The sequence below is a fragment of the Thalassophryne amazonica genome, chromosome 2, assembly GCF_902500255.1.
Source record: "Thalassophryne amazonica chromosome 2, fThaAma1.1, whole genome shotgun sequence".
In the NCBI taxonomy this organism is placed as follows: Eukaryota; Metazoa; Chordata; class Actinopteri; order Batrachoidiformes; family Batrachoididae; genus Thalassophryne; species Thalassophryne amazonica.
Window position 1 is genome coordinate 23,047,561 of NC_047104.1, and position 25,562 is coordinate 23,073,122.

At 39.8% G+C, this 25,562-nt stretch overlaps 1 protein-coding gene across 1 annotated transcript in view; it reads left to right on the forward strand.

The window, feature by feature from the left end:
* The window catches only part of LOC117503379 (intestinal mucin-like protein), a 74,821-nt gene that overhangs the window by 32,504 nt on the left and 16,755 nt on the right, over window positions 1-25,562 (forward strand). The window contains exons 14-17 of the mRNA XM_034162597.1: window positions 3,579-3,619; window positions 3,820-4,155; window positions 8,443-8,478; window positions 22,381-22,716. Coding sequence (XP_034018488.1) covers window positions 3,579-3,619; window positions 3,820-4,155; window positions 8,443-8,478; window positions 22,381-22,716 — 749 coding nt within the window. The remainder of the gene's footprint in view (window positions 1-3,578; window positions 3,620-3,819; window positions 4,156-8,442; window positions 8,479-22,380; window positions 22,717-25,562) is intronic.

The window sequence follows — 25,562 nt, forward strand, 5'->3', positions numbered from 1 at the left end:
TTGGCAGAGTTTGGAAAGCTGTCAGGATATAAAATTAATGTGCAGAAAACCCAAGCTCTATCATATAATTATATACCAAACCAATTTATAAAACAAAATTATCCAATTAATTGGGAGCAGCAATCAATGAAGTACTTGGGCATTCACCTTACAAAAGATCTTGGACATTTGAAAATCTCAAATTATGACAAGGTGATGTCTAACATCAAAGCCAACTTTTCAAAATTGAACTTAATCCCTTTCTTAGGCCTGGTGTCAAGAGTTGAGGTGATTAAGATGAATATTTTGCCACGGTTGTTATATATATATATTTCAAAATCTTCCTATTGAATTAACTGAGAGGGACTTTAAAGAATGGGATAAATTAACATCTAGATACATATGGCAGGGGGCAAGACCACGCATTAAATACAGAACTTTACAGTTGCCAAAAAACATGGAGGTCTAGCTTTACCATGCCTCAAGAGCTACTATCAAGCTGCTCAGTTGAAGGTGTTGATGGGTTTGTGTGATCCAGAATATGTAGCGAAATGGAAAGATATTGAGGGGAAAATGGAGCCACCAGTACAAGCCCTGTTGTGTGATTTGCAATTACAGGTAAACTGGAGACAAAATGTGAACCCTTTGCATGCGGGTTTCTCTGGGAATCTGGTCTGAAATTTTGAAAAAGTATAATTTAGTTGAAAAATGCAGGCTTTTGAGATGGATTGCATATGATACTGATTTTGTACCAAATGCATTGGACAGCACATTTAAATTGTGGGGAAATGGTCCAAGAATGCACTGGGAGATAATCAAAAGAGATGATGTAATGAGTTTTCAACAAGTAAGAGATGTCTTTCATCTTGGAAATCAGGATTTCCATAGGTACCTGCAGCTAAGGCATTATTTAAAGCAAGAAATGAAAAATAAGGATATGAATATTACTCTGTCAAATATACTCAAACTTATCCTAGATGCTTATAAATCAGAGTTAAGTTACAAAGTTATTTCAAAATTATATACAGCTTTAGAGGAGTTAAAGGGGGATGCCACAGGATATGTCAAAGAAAGGTGGGAGAGGGAAGCAAACATTTTAATTTCAGAGGGGGACTGGGATCAAATACTCCGATATCAATGTAAAACAACAAGCTCTTTATTCTGGAGAGAATATGGCTGGAAAAATGTAATAAGGTTTTTCTTAACACCTGCTCAAAGAAAATATGTAGACACAAAATGTTGGAGATCATGTGGGGAAGACAAAGCGGATCATTTTCACATCTTTTGGGGTTGCCCTTTAATGACTCAGTATTGGTCTGAAATCAAAAACATTATAGATGAAGTAGTACGCGTCAGAATCCCGTTAAGTTTTGAAATGTTATATTTGACTAATATAGAAATGTTACATTTAAGAAGAAAAGATGACTATAAAATTATGAGAATCATGCTTTTAGCTAGTAAAAAAGCAATCACCAAAAGATGGCGAACAGATCGGATCCCAAAGGTGGAGGAATGGGTTGATGTCATGTTAAATATATACACTATGGAAAAAGTAACAGCATCTGTTAGATTGGAAGTTGACAAATTCAATAATGTATGGAAAGGATATGAAAAACTAATTCATGCATTTATTTCCTCTAGGCTGGACTATTGTAATTCATTATTATCAGGTTGTCCTAAAAGTTCCCTAAAAAGCCTTCAGTTGGTTCAGAATGCTGCAGCTAGAGTACTGACGGGGACTAGCAGGAGAGAGCATATCTCACCCGTGTTGGCCTCTCTTCATTGGCTTCCTGTTAATTCTAGAATAGAATTTAAAATTCTTCTTCTTACTTATAAGGTTTTGAATAATCAGGTCCCATCTTATCTTAGGGACCTCGTAGTACCATATTACCCCATTAGAGCGCTTCGCTCTCAGACTGCAGGCTTACTTGTAGTTCCTAGGGTTTGTAAGAGTAGAATGGGAGGCAGAGCCTTCAGCTTTCAGGCTCCTCTCCTGTGGAACCAGCTCCCAATTCAGATCAGGGAGACAGATACCCTCTCTACTTTTAAGATTAGGCTTAAAACTTTCCTTTTCACTAAGGCTTATAGTTAGGGCTGGATCGGGTGACCCTGGACCATCCCTTGGTTATGCTGCTTTAGACGTAGATTGTGGGGGGGTTCCCATGATGCACTGTTTCTTTCTCTTTTTGCTCCGTATGCATCACTCTGCATTTAATCATTAGTGATCGATCTCTGCCCCCCTTCACGGCATGTCTTTTTCCAGTTTTTTTTCCCTCAGCCCCAACCAGTCCCAGCAGAAGACTGCCCCTCCCTGAGCCTGGTTCTGCTGGAGGTTTCTTCCTGTTAAAAGGGAGTTTTTCCTTCCCACTGTGGCCAAGTGCTTGCTCATAGGGGGTCGTTTTGACCGTTGGGGTTTTTCATAATTATTGTATGGCCTTGCCTTACAATATGGAGCGCCTTGGGGCAACTGTTTGTTGTGATTTGGCGCTATATAAGAAAAAAGTTGATTGATTGATTGAAAGGATGGCTACAATACATTAGACAATATAGATCTGACTTTATATAGGATTTTACCACATACATATTAAGTAAGAATGGGGGAGGGGGGTACAAAAATGTGTAAATGCTGTAGGTGAATCTGCTTTCTATGTTTTCAACATATTTCAATGGACTTTCACAAAGTGGACTTATGAATAAGATTATTTCTTTACACCCGGGTTCAATGCTACAGTTCTCGCTTAATTTAAAGGGAAAAAAAAAAAAGTTAGTTTTCACAAATGTTAATTATTTTGTGGGATGCTACCAAGTTCAATCTGTGCAAATGTTTATGTGTAAAACTGTATCCTTTTGAAAACTAAAATAAAGTATAAATTGAAAAAAACAAACAAAAAAAAAAACAGTTAAGACAGAATTCAGTCACCAGTGGAAACCTCTGTGGAACCACCACTGGATGTTTGTGAATGGATGAATTGATTTGGAAAATTGTAGTTTGCAGAGTGGCCAGCACGGTGGATTAGTGGTTAGCACTGTTGCCTCACAGCAAGAAGGTCATGGGATCAAGTCCCACCTGTGGCCTTTCTGTGTTTGCATGTTCTTCTCGTGTTTGCGTGGGTTCCCTCCGGGTGCTCCGGCTTCCTCCCACATCCAAAAACACGCAGGTTAGATGGATAGGAAACTTTAAAGTGTCAGTGGGTGAGAATGTGTTTTTTGTCTATATGAGGCCCTGTGACAGACTGGTGTCCTGTCCAGGGTCTACCCTGTCTCACGCCCTATGGCTGCTGTGATAGGTTCCAGCCCCCTATGACCCTTGGTTGGTGTAAGCGGTTGAAGATGAGTGAATGAGTGAGTAGTTGAGAGAGCTTTTAAATTTTCGACCTTTGATACATCTGTTGTTAACTGGAAGTGAGTTTGAGTGAAAACAAAAGGCTACAGCCTGCAAAAATGTACAACAACTGAATCCCATGACAACAGCATTAAGGGGAAAATGTTCTTTATAAACTTTAATATATATGTTCAAAGAAACAAACGGTGAAAGAAATAAAGTGTCTGTCTTTGACTTGGTGTGTTTACGTTACCTCTCTCTCTCTCTCTCTCTCTAGCTCCTAAAGGTGTTTGCATATATGATATGAGCGAATTCCAGGTAAGAACACAACATGAATATCTCTGTGACCCATTGCATTTTAAATCAGTTGGAATGATCAGTGTTACTTATCGGTGTGTTTGTACATGTGCAGTAGGTTACACAAAGACAGACTGTCCCTAATGAATCAATATTTATTTGATATTGATTATGAGAGCAAAGTTTAAGTGTATTATTATTTGTTACTGTTTATTCCATAGCCTGGAGAGAAAATAACAACACCACCATTCACGGTAACTATAACAGCAGGACCGCCAGGGCCAGGAAAACCTGGAACAACGGTGTCAGGACCACCAGGATCAGAAAAACCTGGAACAACAGTGTCAGGACCACCAGGGCCAGGAAAACCTGGAACGACGGTGTCAGGACCACCAGGATCAGAAAAACCTCCAGCAACAACTCCATTCACACCTGTATTCGAAGTACATCAACCTGGGCCCTGTCAGGAGTGTTACTGTGGCCCCAAGATGGACTCAGTTACCAAGCTGAATAACTTTCACTGTAAACCTATTGTTTGCAACAAAAAGTGCGATAAGGTAAGCACAGTCACACACCATTCTACCAAACACTCACATTTAGCACAAAACCAACAATGAATATAAAATTGAAATTTGTAAACAGAGCCAATACTTCTATAAATTATTCAGCAACAAATTATTTCTCTTTATTTTGACACATAAATAGCAGTCAAGGTCAGAAAGGCACCCAGCTGTAAAACCTTTTCAAAGATGGGAAATAATAAGATAATTTCAGTTTATTAAAATGTCAGGATTCACCCCCTATGTAGTTTCATCTGACCTTTGTATATAAGTTTGGTTTTCTGACTTGAGGACCAACCTGAACACTGTAAAATGTGTTAGTGCAAGTCAAATGCTTGAGCAAACCAAATGGTTTGTTAGATAACTGTACAAACGTTTTCTAATGAAGTACAATAAACCTGTTTTTTAACGCATTTTATTTGAATTGCCAAACTTAATATATCATATTTTTTCCAGAGTAGGAGTTGCACTGTTTTTAGTTGTTTGGGAGGCCTTGCGACTTATACACCAAAAAGTCACAAGTTTACTATTAATGAAAGTAATTATAATAACTATTTATGTACCACTTTCCCTGGAATAACAGCACAAAATAAAATAAACTCAAATAATAAAAACAATAATAAAAAGTACACTACAACAAAGCACATTACGTCCAAATTAAAGAGCTCATAACAGAAAAAAGGAGCATTTTATAGTCGGGTGCAACTTATATATGCTTCTTTCCACTTCAAGAGGCATTTTTTGACAGGTGCAACTTATACTCTGGAAAATACAATACTCAATGTACAAATGCAACACTTTTATTTTCACTGCCATTTTTCATGAGTTGAAGTAAAATATGGAAGATGTCGTCTGTCCAAGCAAAAAGTTTATTTTACTGTAATTTTGTTCACAAATTCTTCACCTTTGTCAAGACTAGAGCTCACTCATCACTCATCTTCAACCGCTTATCCAGGATCAGATAGTTTGGTGGGCCCATGGTCTCATCATTGTTGTGGCTGGCGTGCCTGGCTGGCTTTTGTGTGTCTTCTGTTTCTGTCTTTTGGTTTTCCTCCCAGGTGGTGCGCATTTGGGACTGAGTGGCTGTGTAGCTGAGTTTATCAGGACCTCACCCTGATCACCTGAGGCTGATCACGTGCAGCTTGTCAGGACTCACAGCTGTGGTGCATCTACACGGATTGGAACATGGTGGCATTTAAGTCTGGAGTGCACAGTGTGTGTTTGCCAGAGACTCGACCTTGTGACCAGACGGGTGAGATCGTCGTCTCTAGAGCCATCTCCCATCAGTGGATGCAGAGAACGTCCAGGTTTGATGCATGGTCTGTGAAAGAGGAGGGGGTGAGGTCTCACGCTCGTCAGCACACTTCCTGAGGTACGTTTGGTTTTGTGACTAACATTTATACAGTCAGTAAATGTGGTGTCCCTCACACCTTATTATATTGAGCTGTATGTTAGTCGTTTAAATCAGCTTCCACTGCAGTGGAGTTTTGTGAACAGGGTGTTCTATGCCTGCAGGGTGGGAAGCTGATTTGCAATTAAGCCAGGAAGTGTTTGCTGTTTGTACACCTTTGAGTGGTCTCTCTGTGTGTTGAGTGTGGACTCACATAATGATTTCTTCTTTCACAGACTCGGTTTGTCGCGGCCACCTGGGGGGTGTCGGCGGGGTCCTTGGGTCCGAACAGTTTTCTGGCTCCGGACCGTTAGCGCTGCTGGGAGCGCACCGCAATCCACCACGCCAGACCGCGCACTCTTTTGTTGTTTTCGTATCACTTCACTGTTATGTTTATTAAACTCTGTTATCCTTTGTACCGTGCTCTGCTTATTTCATACTGGGTTCTTCAAACGCTGGTCGGTTCTCCGGGCTGCGTCCGACACATAACAATCATTGCTTTTTGCAGATGATGTGGTCCTGTTGGCTTCATTGCCGGTGACCTCCAACACTCACTGGATTGGTTCACAGCTGAGTTTGAAGTGGCTAGGATGAGCAGGGCTGGATCCAGAGTGAAAATCTGACAGATGCATTTTTGCCAGATGATACAACAAAAATCGTACGCGTATTATTCAATAATATTCATTATTTTATTCATGTGGAACATACACTGTCACACTTCTTTTAATATATTTATTATACTTCATGGACCATAGTGAACACTTATTTGTATAAATATGATGTCCTAAAAAAACACTATAACAAAATTTACTGTAAACAGGATCAAATTTATTGCCAAAATCTTTCAATTATACCTGAATCTATATATGATTTTTTTTCAATTGATAAAATCAATAAAAATATGACTGCATATATTCTTAATAATATTGAGATACAGACAGTTCACAGAAGACATTTTCCATTGATATCAATCAAATTAGAAACAGTCCAGCAGGTAACAATATTCATCATGTCCATGACTAAATATACTAAAACAAATACATCACAACTGTACACATATCACAGTTGTGATATATTTGTTTTAGTATATTTAGATATTGTTATGATTTGGCACTTTATAAGCCGATTAAACTGAAATTGAATTGAACATTTTATTGAGTCTTAAAGTAAATAAATATGAAATTGGTCACTGGATCCTTAAACTTTGGACATAATAAACTCTACATGGTGGATCCTTGATCTCTGGACATAAATAGGAATAAACAAAATCTGTAGTTTTTGTCAAAAGCATTACCTTTCAGACATTATTGGCATAACTGTCACTCCATATATCTGAGCACTTATAGCACGTCAGGATGTAATTTGTAAAGAAATACAGCACGTTTCATTTTGGGAGGAAAAAAACGTTTTAGTCGATTGTAGTTTCTTGTCTGTATTACAACGTTTGTAAGAGATTTCATTTTATTTAAAGCGGCAATTTGTTTTGAAGTTATTCCGACTGGACTCTGTCTCGGCTGCGCAGCGTTTGGAGCTGTGAAAACAGAACGGAGAACGATTCTCGTTTCTTGACTGCAACAAGACATGAGTCCCAGTTAGTGACTTTAATCCACACAAAAGTGACTCATGATATTTTAATGGCTTTGAGAGGGGTTAAGAAGTGGACTTACCGCTTCTGAAGAGCAACGAATCAAAGAGCCACGAGCCATTGAATCGAAGTATTGCTTCAATGGTTCACGGCTTCAAAGTGGAGTCGTGCTGCAGAAACAGTTGATTACAGAGCCACTGCAGACCAAACCCTGAATATCCGACTTTATTTGTACGTCCGTTATGACTCTGAAACACGGAAAAATCCGTATCATTTACGGACTATAGGTTGACATGAAAACCACGAAAAGCTGTGTTCACCACTGGGACACGTTCGGCACTATTCGGGATTATTCAAGTTTTTTTTTTTTTTTTTTTACAGATGATGAACGATGCGTAAAAATTTGACCGATGCAATTGCATCGGTCCAAACCGGTCTGGATCCGGGCCTGATGAGGATCAGGACCTCTAAACCCGAAGCCATGTTTCTCAGCAGGAAACCAATGGATTGCCTACTCCGGGTATGGAAAGCGGTCTTGCCCCAAGTGAAGGAGTTCAAGTACCTCAAGGTCTTGCTCATGAGTGAGGGGACAATGGAGCGTGAGATTGACCAGAGAATCAGTGCAGCAGAAATGGTATTGCATTTGCTCTACCGTACTGTTGTGATGAAACAGGAGTTGAGCCAAAAGCCGAAGCTCTCGATCTTCCGGTCAATCTTCATTCCTACTCTCACCTATAATCATTAGGGCTGGGTCATAACTAAACTACATCGCGGGTATAAGCAGCAAATGGGTTTCCTCAGAGGAGTCGCTGGTGTCTCCCTTAGAGATAGGGTGAGAAACTCAGTCATCCGTGGGGAGCTCCAAGTAGAGCTGCTGCTCCTTCACATTGAGAGGAGCCAGCTGAGGTGGTTTGTGCATCTGGTAAGGATGCCTCCTGGGCACCTCCCTAGGGAGGTGTTCCAGGCATGTCCAGCTGGGAGGAGACCCCGGAGAAGACCCAGGACTAGTTGGAGAGATTATATCTCCACACTGACTTGGGAACGCCTCGGGATCCCCCAGTCAGAGGTGGTACATGTGGCCCGGGAAAGGGAAGTTTGGAGTCCACCTGTCGGAGCTGTTGCCTCTGCGACCTGATCCTGGATAAGTGGTTGAAGATGAGTGAAGGAGCATGTGGTTTCTGAGGCGGCAGGAGGGTCGAACTTTTAAAATGACCCATTTATTAGGGGTCCAGATTTTCCAAATTTTCTATTTATTGATTTGCTAAACTGTTTTTTTTTTTTCTAACATTGACTGTCGCACTTTCTCCAGGGTTATGAATACCAGGAGGTTATCCGACCAAGTGCTGTGGGAAGTGTGTGCAGAAAAGCTGCATTTTCACCACCGAGGATAACATGACCCATGTCATTGAGGTCAGTACTGCAGCCATGCCAGCGTGAAGATGGAATTCTCAAGGTGTTTTCACAACAAGGCAATTATTATCCTACCAGAATTGTTTCTTAAAAAGGGGGCAGGGGGAGCATTTTCATGGGGTTCACTCAGAATGTACCTCATTCTTTTATTAATTTGCTCCTGACAGTCTTATCGAACTTATAGTTCTCAACAGACTATATTTACTAGATTTTTCAATTATGTACTTGAATAATTGTACTGAAAGATAACATTTCCGCATATATTTTTGGCCATTGTTTGCCCTGCAGTAGGTTAGACAGAGCAACCTAAAACAGTTTAAGCACAAACTGTTGATAAGTTATATTCCCCCACATGCACTCAGAACAGGAAGGGGCTTTATTTTTCAAATGACGTTTCCAATGCCTAATGTCTGACATTTTACTTCATTTCCGTGACGATAATTTCTCTTCTGATAATGTTTAGGTAAATCTAACATATTTCATTAAAATATATACATACACAAGTTTTTTTGCTTTAAAAAAATTACCTTTTATATATTCAAATTATGGACTTAAAATTATATTTAATACAATTAATAACTTCAATTTCAAAACAAACTAGATAATCTAAGATGGTTTGAGCAGCACCTAATGAATAAGAAATGAATTAAAATCTTTGGACATTTAGATATAATAAAAAAAACCAGCTAATTTGCATGTTTTGATGAAGGGACGTTTAAAAAAAAAGTAAAGTTGTCAAGACTCAGTCATGTGATTTTGCGAACACCTGCACATTTCTGCTTTGGAGCAGGAAAATGATTCTTTTTCTGAAATATGTGCATTCATGTAGTGTTGAGGGACCAAGCGGTTTAAGTAGGCTTGTTTCCAGTGCGGAAGGTTCCCGGTTCAAACCCCTACCCCTAACCAATCTCCAATATGGAGTTGCATCTGGTAGGGCATATGACGTCAAACTCGTGCCAAATCAATATGTAGATCAGGGGTGGGCAACCTGTTCCAGAAAGAGCCATGAGGGTGCAGGTTTTCTTTGCAGCCACTGACTCCACCAGGTGATTTTACTGATTAATATCACTTTGAGCAGATGGAATCAGTTAATCAGTGAAATCACCTGGTGGAGTCAGTGGCTGCAAAGAAAACCCTGCACCCTCATGGCTCTTTCTGGAACAGGTTGCCCACCCCTGATGTAGATCCTCCTTGGATATGCTGCAGTGATCCGAGTGGAAAAAAGGGATAAGCCAAAGGGGACTAACTTACCAGAATTAAAGGGAAACTCGTTTGATGCTTTTCGGTGAAGATAATGTCGGAACAACTGATGCTGATAGTTGAACTAACTGCTGTTGCAAAGCTGAGATTTGTGTTTGTCTGTTGTTACAGGTTAACAGCTCTTTTGTGCCCCCTAATGATAAGTGTTTTGAAGTACACCTGCGAGAAAATTACAGGACAGTTTGTTACCAAGGAGAGACAGATCACCTGTCCTCCCTTCAAACCCCTTGGACTGCGAGCCTGTGAGTTTGTCTTCCTTTTTGTGTCACTCGACTTCATGTACTTACAACTGAATAATTCCATCTTTATCTCCAATGAGTTCACAGTCACAACCGTGTTAAATGAATTTACCTCCTCCAGGGCACTGTGACTACGGATGCCAACAGATGCTGCAAACTTGTACGTTTTATAACGAGTAAAGCACGTGCTGCTGTAATTAGGCTATTTGTGAACCACAGCTGGATGTTTGAATGAAAAACATGACAGTAACTTTGTGCTTCAGGCAAACTACGGAGTGTCTGCAAGCGCCACACCAAAGAGACTACGCTCGAGTGTGAATGTCTGTAAGACCTGGAGCCTGTCATAATCAACTTCTGCATGGGACACTGTGGAAGCATGTCCATGTGAGTCCACCCATCACTGCTCCACATTTGAGACCATGAAAACCATCTCAGAATTGATCTAAATCAAAATTAAATGAAAATTGGTCTATAGTAGTGTGCACCACGGGAGAAGAGTAAAAAAAAAAATAAAATAAAACTTGATACGTTGTTTGCATGTTTTCAGGACGTTCTAACACTCAAGGAGCTTGACATCGTTAGAATTTTCTTCTCCCGGTGTGACACAGACAAAAATGTGCACGTTTTAATCTAAAAAACATCCGGTTTTGTTGAGCACACAGTAAATCTAGAGCGTAGGTTGTCCTCGAACATCTGCACCAGGTTTTAACGGAGCACCAGTAAAACATTTAAATATCGTGTCAGATGAACATGCTTAGAATGGCTTAAATGAATACCTGGAGAAATGCACACAATGATGCATCATACACCGCAGAATCAGAATAATAATCATTTTCTTCATGATTATTCATCAATAAACCCCACATAACTCACAAAGAAATTGGAGATCAACATTCCAAAGCTAGCCACACTAGCATAAGCATTACCTACTCAATTCACAAAGTAAACCTTTTATTTACTTTTGGTGGAATAGCACAAAATATTGAAGACAGAAATTAAACTTGTCAAACGCAAGTATACGTCAAGGCTGGAGTCAAATGTTAAACAGGTTAAGTCCAAAATATGAGTGAGACAATTTTCAATTTCAATTCTTTCCTTTATATAGCGCCAAATCACAACACAGTTGCCTCAAAGCACTTCACACAGGTAAGGTCTAACCTTACCAACCCCCAGAGCAACAGTGGTAAGGAAAAACTCCCCTCTGAGGAAGAACCTCAAGCAGACCGGACTCAAAGGGGTGACCCTCTGTTTGGGCCATGCTACAAACATTAAAGTACAGAACAATTCACAGAACAATTCACGGACAAATATACAAGAACATGCTATTGGCGCACAGGACAGGAGGGTCGCCAACACAAATACAACTCCCATCTCTGGATGGAGCTGCCACTTAACAGACAGATAAAACAGAATCAGGCATCAGAAAGACAAAAATACTGTATAATTTGCCAGCATTAATCAACAAGGAAAAACAGAAGAAATACTAAGGTGATCACCGGCTACTAGCCCCTAAACTTCACTAAAGACCCAGAATTGAGGTAAAGTTGAGGCCGCGGCCCGCTCCGATTGCTAATAAATGAATTAAAAGAGTAAAAAGCGTAAAACAAAACTGTACCAGTATATAGCCATATGAAAGGGAAAATAAGTGCATCTTAAGTCTGGACTTGAAAATCTCCACAGAATCTGACTGTTTTATTGACGCAGGGAGATCATTCCACAGACCAGGTGCATGATAAGAGAAAGCTCTGTGACCCGCAGACTTCTTATTCACCTTAGGGACACAAAGTAGTCCTGCACCCTGAGAACGTAAAGCCCGGGGGTACGTAAGGTTTAATTAGGTCAGCTAGGTAGGGAGGTGCCAGTCCATGAATAATTTTATAGGTTAGTAGCAGAACCTTAAAATCTGATCTCACTGGGACAGGAAGCTACTGAAGGGATGCCAAAATGGGTGTAATGTGGCTGTACTTTCTGCTTCGTGTCAAAAGTCTGGCTGCAGCATTTTGAACCAATTGGAGACCCTAATGCTAGACTGCTGTAAACCAGAAAATAGAACATTGCAGTAGTCCAATCTAGAAGAGATAAATGCATGGATCGGGGTCTCAGCATCAGCCATAGACAGGATGGGACGAATCTTCGCTATATTTCGCAGGTGGAAGAAAGCAGTCCTAGTATTTCTAATGTGGAGGCCAAAGGACAACGAAGGATCAAAAATTACCCCAAGGTTGCTCACTTTGTCAGTGTGATGTATGACACACGAGCCGAGACTGAGCGTTAACTGGTCAAATTGATGCCGATGTCTCACTGGACCAAGAACCATCATTTCAGTCTTATCAGAGTTTAAAAGTAGGACGTTTCTAGACATCCAACTTCTCACTGCTGCAAGGCAATTTTCTAAGGATTTTATGTGAACGAGATTACCAGCAGTTATCGGCATGTATAACTGAGTATCATCTGCATAGCAGTGAAAGGCAATCCCAAAACGCCGCAATATGTGCCCAAGGGGTACTATATAAAGGGAGAAAAACAGGGGGCCTAAGGCAGACCCTGTGGAACCCCAAATTTCATGTCACTAAGGTTAGAGGTAGTGTTACTGTACAAAACACAGTGAGAATGACTGGTCAAGTATGATGTCAGCCATGCAAGGGCACTCCCAGTAATCCCAAAATGATTTTTCAGCCTATCAAGTAGAATATGATGATCCACTGTATCAAATGCAGCACTGAGATCTAACAGCAACAGAACCGTAGTGGTGTCCGAATCCATTGTAAGCAGAAGCTCATTCACCACCTTAGTGAGAGCCATCTCTGTGGAATGATTTTCTAAAAGCAGACTGCAGTGGCTCAAAAAGATTATTCTCAGTAAGATAGTCTATGAGCTGCCGTGACACCACTTTTTCCAGAATGTTCGAGAAAAATTATATCGGCCGATAGTTTTTCAATACACTAGGGTCAAGATTAGGTTTCTTAAGTAATGGTTTAATCACTGCAGATTTGAAACATTTAGGAACAGATCCAGAAGTTAAAGAAAGATTAATCATTTCCAGCACAGTCGGCCCAAGAGTGGGCCACAGGTCCTTAAACAGTTTTGTTGGTATAGGATCAAATAAACAGGTTGTGCTTTTTGTTGACATTATGAGTTTTGTCAGCATGCCTAGTGAGATACTATTAAATTCTGTAAATCTAAGTAATACCTCAGTAGTGGCACCCACCTCAATAGCAGGGTGTAGTGGCTGGGTTAAGGCATGCTGGGATACGTTTAACCTGATGTCTTCTATTTTCTTCCCAAAGAAATCTAGGAAATGTGTGCTGTAAAAGGAGAGCGAACTACAGGTGGTTGTCCATGCATAAGTGTTGCCACCGTGTCAAACAAGAACTTTGAGTTATGCTTGTTTTTGTTGATCAAATCAGAATAGTAGGTCCGCTTTGTAGCCAATAATGCATGCTTATAGTCTAAGATAGCATCACGCCACGCAAGGTGATATACTTCTAATTTTGAACAACGCCATTTCCATTCTAGAACTCTTGCTTTATGCTTGAGGTCACGCAGATAATCATTGAACCAAGGTGACTGTGATTTGGGGAGCGCAGTTTTAACACAGGTGGTGAAATCATGTCGAGTGCAGTTTTGAGCATTGAGTTTAAACTATCCACAAGTCTGTCTACTGACTGGGTATTTGTCAAATGTGAAGCTAAGACATCAGGCAGTCTAGCTTTGAGTTCAGTCTTAGTTGAGGAGTTGATGCATCGCCGTAATGACATATAAGGTTGTTGTTCCACTAACACGGCAGCAAAACTGTAAACTTAATAAGTGAGTGATCAGAGACCACTGATGTAAGAGGCATGAGGTCAATATTCATGACAGCAATACCACGTGCGAGGACCAGATCCAGGGTATTTCCACTAATGTGCGTTGAACCCCGAATGCATTGCCGAAATCCTAATGCATCCACAAGTTCCATAAATGATTTGCAGAGGGGATCAGAAGGCTTATTTATATGAATGTTAAAGTCACCAATGATCAGAATATTATCTGCACTAGTTGACAAATTAGAGATGAATGCACCAAATTCATCGAAGAATTCAGAATATGGGCCAGGAGGCCTATATACAGTGACAAAGTAATATGATTTTTATTCTTCTGACCTTGGCAATGTGTAGTATCCTAAGCGGAGCGGAGAATCAGGTGCTCAAACGAGTTATATTTGTAACCCCCAACAGCTAATAAGCTAAACCTAGATTTATAAATCAATCAATCAATCAATCAATTTTTTTATATAGCGCCAAATCACAACAAACGGTTGCCCCAAGGCGCTTTAAATAAGATAAATAAATAAATAAATAAGATAAGATAAATAAGATAAATAAGAGCAACACCCGCCTTGCTTCGCATCATGAGGGACGTGACTAAATGTATATGCTGGTGGGCAGGCCTCATTTAAGGGGAGGACAGCTGTAGGTTTAAGCCAGGTTTCACATAGCCCAATCATATCTAACTGATGATCAGTAATTAGATCATTGATCAACAATGATTTTGAGGACAGTGAGCTTATGTTAATGAGACCCAGTCTAAGGACCTCAGGGGTTGACAGTTGAACTGTTTGGGTTTAGGGGTGGTTCCAGAGTAGCATATATAAGATGCCTAGAAGTAGGTTTAGGTTTGAGACATTCCACGCGCATTGTAGGTGGCAGACATGAAATCTTTGCTATTCAATCAATCAATCAATCAATTTTTTATATAGCCAAATCACAACAAACAGTTGCCCCAAGGCGCTTATATTGTAAGGCAAGGCCATACAATAATTATGTAAAACCCAACGGTCAAAACGACCCCTGTGAGCAAGCACTTGGCTACAGTGGGAAGGAAAAACTCCCTTTTAACAGGAAGACCTCCAGCAGAACCAGGCACAGGGAGGGGCAGTCTTCTGCTAGGACTGGTTGGGGCTGAGGGAAGAACCAGGAAAAAGACATGCTGTGGAGGGGAGCAGAGATCGATCACTAATGATTAAATGCAGAGTGGTGCATACAGAGCAAAAAGAGAAAGAACAGTGCATCATGGGAACCCCCCAGCAGTCTACGTCTATAGCAGCATAACTAAGGGATGGTTCAGGGTCACCTGATCCAGCCCTAACTATTGCTGGAACAACCAGTGGGCCATCCTCAATTTCAACATCATCCAATATAGTAATGGGTATTAAGTTTGGAAAGCATATCCCTCTATGATTTCTATAGACACAACTACGGAAGCAGGTCACAATCTCAACTTGTTGAAATTCCCTCCCTGGCAAATAAACTGCACTATCACCATAGTGGATTTTCTGCACTAAATTCCCCACTAAGCTAATGGATTCCACACCCACATTTGTCATAAGCCTTGCAGGGTCTCTAATCACCTGCTCCGTGGCCTGCTGTAGATTCCTAATGTTACCCTCCCTGTAGAGCTTTATCTATGTTCGCAGACAAGATGGCGGCGTCTTCCCCAGGAGGGTGGAGGCCATCCGGCATCAGCAGGCCATGGCAGCCCCAGAACAAAGGCCAGTTATCAATAAAGCTAAAGCCTTGCTGTCTACAAAACTGCACCTGCCACCTATTTAATGATGTCAGCCTGCTAAACGCTCATCAGTACCCCGGGAGGGGAGGGGACCAGAGACTATTAATCGATGCTGAACATCTTTCTGGCAAGGTCACAAATCCTCTCTATGTCCATTTTTGTGACCTCTGAATGCTTCATCCTGATATCAATGGTGCCAACGTGAAAAACTATGTGACTATATCTCATGTCATGTTCCTTCATCTGTCTTCCCTTCTGCAGCGTCAGCACCCTAAGATGAGATGCAACGTCGGGAGCTCTGGCCCAGGAATACTTTTAACGTCAGCCAGCGTCTGTAACCTGACTTTGCGGGTAATAGAATCCCCTATCACTAAAGTCCAGTGTTTTGGCCTGGAGACAGGAGTGGAAGTCACTTGTGGGCTCAGAGAATTCACATCAGGCAAATCCAAGGGGGAGAACCAATGCAATGCATATATGTTGCAACACAGTCTGTCACAGTCTGTTGACTTAGAGTCAACTATTGATTTTAAAAGGAAGTCGTTACAAGTTTACAACGAGGAGGGACCTTCCTCTATTTAGTTATTATCAGTCGGGGAGTTTATGTTTATTTCAAAGTGGACAAAAGTGGGATGAACAGGGCCAAATATGGTCACAAGGGCCCCCTACCCTACGGGGTTAGGGTTATCCCTCAGAGCTGGTACTTTGCTCTACAAAGGTCTCCTTTTGGACCTCATGTTTGGAAGTCTTGAGTATATTTAGTTCAAAGTTGTTCTTCTGTATTCATTACTGTTCCAAATGTTTGTTTTATGTCACATAGGGTGAAAGGAATAACAATATTTACATTATGTAACAGAATGGCATCACAGAGTACTCATATAAAAGTAGCCTCATACAATGTTAATGGTCTCCTCAGTCCAATCAAGAGGGGCAAGGTGTTGAGCAAGATGAAAAAAGAGGTGTAGAAGTGCTATATTTACAGGAGACCCATATGACTGATAAAGAACATGAAAAACTCAAGAGAAATGGATATAATCAGGAATTTTCATCTTCATATCAGTCAGGGCATAGAAGAGGGGTTTGTATTAATATCCAATAGAATAAGTTTCGAAATGCTTAAAACTATAAAGGATAAGGAATCGATATGTAATAGTTATAGGTAGACTAGAGGGAGTTCTGGTTACATTGCTCAATATCTATGCCCCCCAGGCTCGGACTGGAGTTTCTTCAAACTCCTCTTTGAGCTGGTGATAACTGAGAGTGAAGGAGTGTTAATAGGGGGAGGTGATCTAAATCAGCGTCTTAATTCGAATTTAGATTCGACAGGGAAAACCCAACAAAAGACCACTACTGGTAAAAGAATTTTTAAATTATTGTCAGAACATGGGATTTTAGATATATGGCGGGACCTAAATCCACTCAAAAAAGATTACACCTATTATTCAGCTCCTCATGCTCTGTATTACGAATCGATTATTTTTAATTAACTCAAAAGATCGTTATAGAGTAAAAGAATGTTATATGGGGGTTGGACCTATCGATCATTGCCCAATATTTTTAAAAATATTCACAGGGACTGAAAAGAAAACAACAGTATGGAGACTAAATTCAAGTTTGCTCAATGGTCAGATGAAAGAGGAAATTGAGAGGAATATTTGCGAATATATTAAAGAAAACGATAACGGTGAAGTGTCTCCACCTATACTATGGGACGCATGCAAGGTGGTATTGAGCTGATAGCAAAATCTGCTCACATAAAAAGAATGAGACAAGCCGAACTAAAACAATTACAAGCAGATTTGGAAAAAAAGAAAGAGAGCATAAAAACAAAGTTGATGATAAACTAATGAAGAATTAAAGATAATACGGGCAAAAATTAATGACATTTTCTCTCAAGAAATCCAGAAAAAAATGATTTACACAAAGCAAAGATATTATGAGGGGGGGTAAATCTACAAAATTACTTTCGTATAAACTTAAAAAGCAACAGACATTAAGACAAATTTCTAAGATGAAAGACCCTAAAACAAAGCAAATGGTATACAAAACAGAGGATATACATAGATGTTTTGAAGATTATTATGCCAAGTTGTATGCACAAACAGAAAATAATAATGAATCTCAAATAGACACGTACTTAGACAAGTTACATTTGCCACAAATAACAGAGGAGCAGAATAAGAAATTAATTGCTCTAATAACGGTGGAAGAAATCAATTCAGCCATATCTAGACTTAAATCTGACACCAGTCCTGGTGCAGATGGTTATGGCTCCGAATGGTATAAAGTATACAGGAAAACTTTAATCCCTTTATTACAAAAAACTTTCAATTGGATTTTACAGGGTGGGACAATTCCAGATTCTTGGAGGGAAGCAATCATTTCCGTTATTGCAAAAGAGGGTAAGGACGTAACAAATTGCTCTAGCTACCGACCTATTAGTGTACTTAATGTGGATTATAGAATTTTTACAGCAATTTTAGCTCGAAGAATGGAGGACATATTACCAGATATTATCAGTTTAGAACAGACTGGATTTATAAAGCAAAGGCAAACACATGACAATATTCGCCGTACATTACTTATTATGAAACACATCAAAGAAAGAAACCTGGAGGCCGCCATACTGGGAATGGATGCAGAAAAAGCATTTGATTCCGTTAAGTGGGAATTTTTATTTAGAGTAATGAAAAAATTTCTTTCATGATGGTTATATTGAGATGTTCGATCTCTGTATGTGGACCCAATAGCAAGGATCAAAGTCAATGGTAGTCTGTCAAAGGTAATCAAATTAGAGAGGGTTGTCGTCAAGGCTGCTCAGTCAGTCCGTTATTATTTGATATTTTTTTGGAACCGCTAAGCCAGAGGATAAAACAGTGTGTCAATATCAAGGGAATAACCGTATCAGGAATAGAGCAGAAATTAGCGTTGTTCGCAGATGATGTCTTGATCTACCTGGAGAACCCAAGCTCATCACTACCAGTCCTGATGTCATTCTTGGCAGAGTTTGGAAAGCTGTCAGGATATAAAATTAATGTGCAGAAAACCCAAGCTCTATCATATAATTATATACCAAACCAATTTATAAAACAAAATTATCCAATTAATTGGGAGCAGCAATCAATGAAGTACTTGGGCATTCACCTTACAAAAGATCTTGGACATTTGAAAATCTCAAATTATGACAAGGTGATGTCTAACATCAAAGCAACTTTTCAAAATGGAACTTAATCCCTTTCTTAGGCCTGGTGTCAAGAGTTGAGGTGATTAAGATGAATATTTTGCCACGGTTGTTATATATATTTCAAAATCTTCCTATTGAATTAACTGAGAGGGACTTTAAAGAATGGGACAAATTAATATCTAGATACATATGGCAGGGGGCAAGACCACGCATTAAATACAGAACTTTACAGTTGCCAAAAAAACATGGAGGTCTAGCTTTACCATGCCTCAAGAGCTACTATCAAGCTGCTCAGTTGAAGGTGTTGATGGGTTTGTGTGATCCAGAATATGTAGCGAAATGGAAAGATATTGAGGGGAAAATGGAGCCACCAGTACAAGCCCTGTTGTGTGATTTGCAATTACAGGTAAACTGGAGACAAAATGTGAACCCTTTGCTGCGGGTTTCTCTGGGAATCTGGTCTGAAATTTTGAAAAAGTATAATTTAGTTGAAAAATGCAGGCTTTTGAGATGGATTGCATATGATACTGATTTTGTACCAAATGCATTGGACAGCACATTTAAATTGTGGGGAAATGGTCCAAGAATGCACTGGGAGATAATCAAAGAGATGATGTAATGAGTTTCAACAAGTAAGATGTCTTTCATCTTGGAAATCAGGATTTCCATAGGTACCTGCAGCTAAGGCATTATTTAAAGCAAGAAATGAAAAATAAGGATATGAATATTACTCGGTCAAATATACTCAAACTTATCCTAGATGCTTATAAATCAGAGTTAAGTTACAGTTATTTCAAAATTATATACAGCTTTAGAGGAGTTAAAGGGGGATGCCACAGGATATGTCAAAGAAAGGTGGGAAGGGAAGCAAACATTTTAATTTCAGAGGGGGACTGGGATCAAATACTCCATATCAATGGAAAACAACAAGCTCTTTATTCTGGAGAGAATATGGCTGGAAAAATGTAATAAGGTTTTTCTTAACACCTGCTCAAAGAAAATATGTAGACACAAAATGTTGGAGATCATGTGGGGAAGACAAAGCGGATCATTTTCACATCTTTTGGGGTTGCCCTTTAATGACTCAGTATTGGTCTGAAATCAAAAACATTATAGATGAAGTAGTACGGTCAGAATCCCGTTAAGTTTTGAAATGTTATATTTGACTAATATAGAAATGTTACATTTAAGAAGAAAAGATGACTATAAAATTATGAGAATCATGCTTTTAGCTAGTAAAAAAGCAATCACCAAAAGATGGCGAACAGATCGGATCCCAAAGGTGGAGGAATGGGTTGATGTCATGTTAATATATACACTATGGAAAAAGTAACAGCATCTGTTAGATTGGAAGTTGACAAATTCAATAATGTATGGAAAGGATATGAAAAACTAATTCATGCATTTATTTCCTCTAGGCTGGACTATTGTAATTCATTATTATCAGGTTGTCCTAAAAGTTCCCTAAAAAGCCTTCAGTTGGTTCAGAATGCTGCAGCTAGAGTACTGACGGGGACTAGCAGGAGAGAGCATATCTCACCCGTGTTGGCCTCTCTTCATTGGCTTCCTGTTAATTCTAGAATAGAATTTAAAATTCTTCTTACTTATAAGGTTTTGAATAATCAGGTCCCATCTTATCTTAGGGACCTCGTAGTACCATATTACCCCATTAGAGCGCTTCGCTCTCAGACTGCAGGCTTACTTGTAGTTCCTAGGGTTTGTAAGAGTAGAATGGGAGGCAGAGCCTTCAGCTTTCAGGCTCCTCTCCTGTGGAACCAGCTCCCAATTCAGATCAGGGAGACAGATACCCTCTCTACTTTTAAGATTAGGCTTAAAACTTTCCTTTTCACTAAGGCTTATAGTTAGGGCTGGATCGGGTGACCCTGGACCATCCCTTGGTTATGCTGCTTTAGACGTAGATTGTGGGGGGGTTCCCATGATGCACTGTTTCTTTCTCTTTTTGCTCCGTATGCATCACTCTGCATTTAATCATTAGTGATCGATCTCTGCCCCCCTTCACGGCATGTCTTTTTCCTGTTTTTTTCCCTCAGCCCCAACCAGTCCCAGCAGAAGACTGCCCCTCCCTGAGCCTGGTTCTGCTGGAGGTTTCTTCCTGTTAAAAGGGAGTTTTTCCTTCCCACTGTGGCCAAGTGCTTGCTCATAGGGGGTCGTTTTGACCGTTGGGGTTTTTCATAATTATTGTATGGCCTTGCCTTACAATATGGAGCGCTTTGGGGCAACTGTTTGTTGTGATTTGGCGCTATATAAGAAAAATTGATTGATTGATTGAAAGGATGGCTACAATACATTAGACAATATAGATCTGACTTTATATAGGATTTTACCACATACATATTAAGTAAGATGGGGGAGGGGGTACAAAAATGTGTAAATGCTGTAGGTGAATCTGCTTTCTATGTTTTCAACATATTTCAATGGACTTTCACAAAGTGGACTTATGAATAAGATTATTTCTTTACACCCGGGTTCAATGCTACAGTTCTCGCTTAATTTAAAGGGAAAAAAAAAAAAGTTAGTTTTCACAAATGTTAATTATTTTGTGGGATGCTACCAAGTTCAATCTGTGCAAATGTTATGTGTAAAACTGTATCCGTTTGAAAACTAAAATAAAGTATAAATTGAAAAAACAAACAAAAAAAAAAAACAGTTAAGACAGAATTCAGTCACCAGTGGAACCTCTGTGGAACCACCACTGGATGTTTGTGAATGGATGAATTGATTTGGAAATTGTAGTTTGCAGAGTGGCCAGCACGGTGGATTAGTGGTTAGCACTGGTTGCCTCACAGCAAGAAGGTCATGGGATCAAGTCCCACCTGTGGCCTTTTCTGTGTTTGCATGTTCTTCTCGTGTTTGCGTGGGTTTCCCTCCGGGTGCTCCGGCTTCCTCCCACATCCAAAAACACGCAGGGTTAGATGGATAGGAAACTTTAAAGTGTCAGTGGGTGAGAATGTGTTTTTTGTCTATATGAGGCCCTGTGACAGACTGGTGTCCTGTCCAGGGTCTACCCTGTCTCACGCCCCTATGGCTGCTGTGATAGGTTTCCAGCCCCTATGACCCTTGGTTGGTGTTAAGCGGTTTGAAGATGAGTGAATGAGTGAGTAGGTTGAGAGAGCTTTTAAATTTTCGACCTTGATACATCTGTTGTTAACTGGAAGTGAGTTTGAGTGAAAACAAAAGGCTACAGCCTGCAAAAATGTACAACAACTGAATCCCATGACAACAGCATTAAGGGGAAAATGTTCTTTATAAACTTTAATATATATGTTCAAAGAAACAAACGGTGAAAGAAATAAAGTGTCTGTCTTTGACTTGGTGTGTTTACGTTACCTCTCTCTCTCTCTCTCTCTAGCTCCTAAAGGTGTTTGCATATATGATATGAGCGAATTTCCAGGTAAGAACCAACATGAATATCTCTGTGACCCATTGCATTTTAAATCAGTTGGAATGATCAGTGTTACTTATCGGTGTGTTTGTACATGTGCAGTAGGTTACACAAAGACAGACTGTCCCTAATGAATCAATATTTATTTGATATTGATTATGAGAGCAAAGTTTAAGTGTATATTATTTGTTACTGTTTATTCCATAGCCTGGAGAGAAAATAACAACACCACCATTCACGGTAACTATAACAGCAGGACCGCCAGGGCCAGGAAAACCTGGAACAACGGTGTCAGGACCACCAGGATCAGAAAAACCTGGAACAACAGTGTCAGGACCACCAGGGCCAGGAAAACCTGGAACGACGGTGTCAGGACCACCAGGATCAGAAAAACCTCCAGCAACAACTCCATTCACACCTGTATTCGAAGTACATCAACCTGGGCCCTGTCAGGAGTGTTACTGTGGCCCCAAGATGGACTCAGTTACCAAGCTGAATAACTTTCACTGTAAACCTATTGTTTGCAACAAAAAGTGCGATAAGGTAAGCACAGTCACACACCATTCTACCAAACACTCACATTTAGCACAAAACCAACAATGAATATAAAATTGAAATTTGTAAACAGAGCCAATACTTCTATAAATTATTCAGCAACAAATTATTTCTCTTTATTTTGACACATAAATAGCAGTCAAGGTCAGAAGGCACCCAGCTGTAAAACCTTTTCAAAGATGGGAAATAATAAGATAATTTCAGTTTATTAAATGTCAGGATTCACCCCCTATGTAGTTTCATCTGACCTTTGTATATAAGTTTGGTTTTTCTGACTTGAGGACCAACCTGAACACTGTAAAATGTGTTAGTGCAAGTCAAATGCTTGAGCAAACCAAATGGTTTGTTAGATAACTGTACAAACGTTTTCTAATGAAGTACAATAAACCTGTTTTTTAACGCATTTTATTTGAATTGCCAAACTTAATATATCATATTTTTTCCAGAGTAGGAGTTGCACTGTTTTTAGTTGTTTGGGAGGCCTTGCGACTTATACACCAAAAAGTCACAAGTTTACTATTAATGAAAGTAATTATAATAACTATTTATGTACCACTTTCCCTGGAATAACAGCACAAAATAAAATAAACTCAAATAATAAAACAATAATAAAAAGTACACTACAACAAAGCACATTACGTCCAAATTAAAGAGCTCATAACAGAAAAAAGGAGCATTTTATAGTCGGGTGCAACTTATATATGCTTCTTTCCACTTCAAGAGGCATTTTTGACAGGTGCAACTTATACTCTGGAAAATACAATACTCAATGTACAAATGCAACACTTTTATTTTCACTGCCATTTTTCATGAGTTGAAGTAAAATATGGAAGATGTCGTCTGTCCAAGCAAAAAGTTTATTTTACTGTAATTTTGTTCACAAATTCTTCACCTTTGTCAAGACTAGAGCTCACTCATCACTCATCTTCAACCGCTTATCCAGGATCAGATAGTTGGTGGGCCCATGGTCTCATCATTGTTGTGGCTGGCGTGCCTGGCTGGCTTTTGTGTGTCTTCTGTTTCTGTCTTTTGGTTTTCCTCCCAGGTGGTGCGCATTTGGGACTGAGTGGCTGTGTAGCTGAGTTTATCAGGACCTCACCCTGATCACCTGAGGCTGATCACGTGCAGCTTGTCAGGACTCACAGCTGTGGTGCATCTACACGGATTGGAACATGGTGGCATTTAAGTCTGGAGTGCACAGTGTGTGTTTGCCAGAGACTCGACCTTGTGACCAGACGGGTGAGATCGTCGTCTCTAGAGCCATCTCCCATCAGTGGATGCAGAGAACGTCCAGGTTTGATGCATGGTCTGTGAAAGAGGAGGGGGTGAGGTCTCACGCTCGTCAGCACACTTCCTGAGGTACGTTTGGTTTTGTGACTAACATTTATACAGTCAGTAAATGTGGTGTCCCTCACACCTTATTATATTGAGCTGTATGTTAGTCGTTTAAATCAGCTTCCACTGCAGTGGAGTTTTGTGAACAGGGTGTTCTATGCCTGCAGGGTGGGAAGCTGATTTGCAATTAAGCCAGGAAGTGTTTGCTGTTTGTACACCTTTGAGTGGTCTCTCTGTGTGTTGAGTGTGGACTCACATAATGATTTCTTCTTTCACAGACTCGGTTTGTCGCGGCCACCTGGGGGGTGTCGGCGGGGTCCTTGGGTCCGAACAGTTTTCTGGCTCCGGACCGTTAGCGCTGCTGGGAGCGCACCGCAATCCACCACGCCAGACCGCGCACTCTTTTGTTGTTTTCGTATCACTTCACTGTTATGTTTATTAAACTCTGTTATCCTTTGTACCGTGCTCTGCTTATTTCATACTGGGTTCTTCAAACGCTGGTCGGTTCTCCGGGCTGCGTCCGACACATAACAATCATTGCTTTTTGCAGATGATGTGGTCCTGTTGGCTTCATTGCCGGTGACCTCCAACACTCACTGGATTGGTTCACAGCTGAGTTTGAAGTGGCTAGGATGAGCAGGGCTGGATCCAGAGTGAAAATCTGACAGATGCATTTTTGCCAGATGATACAACAAAAATCGTACGCGTATTATTCAATAATATTCATTATTTTATTCATGTGGAACATACACTGTCACACTTCTTTTAATATATTTATTATACTTCATGGACCATAGTGAACACTTATTTGTATAAATATGATGTCCTAAAAAACACTATAACAAAAATTTACTGTAAACAGGATCAAATTTATTGCCAAAATCTTTCAATTATACCTGAATCTATATATGATTTTTTTTCAATTGATAAAATCAATAAAAATATGACTGCATATATTCTTAATAATATTGAGATACAGACAGTTCACAGAAGACATTTTCCATTGATATCAATCAAAATTAGAAACAGTCCAGCAGGTAACAATATTCATCATGTCCATGACTAAATATACTAAAACAAATACATCACAACTGTACACATATCACAGTTGTGATATATTTGTTTTAGTATATTTAGATATTGTTATGATTTGGCACTTTATAAGCCGATTAAACTGAAATTGAATTGAACATTTTATTGAGTCTTAAAGTAAATAAATATGAAATTGGTCACTGGATCCTTAAACTTTGGACATAATAAACTCTACATGGTGGATCCTTGATCTCTGGACATAAATAGGAATAAACAAAATCTGTAGTTTTTGTCAAAAGCATTACCTTTCAGACATTATTGGCATAACTGTCACTCCATATATCTGAGCACTTATAGCACGTCAGGATGTAATTTGTAAAGAAATACAGCACGTTTCATTTTGGGAGGAAAAAAACGTTTTAGTCGATTGTAGTTTCTTGTCTGTATTACAACGTTTGTAAGAGATT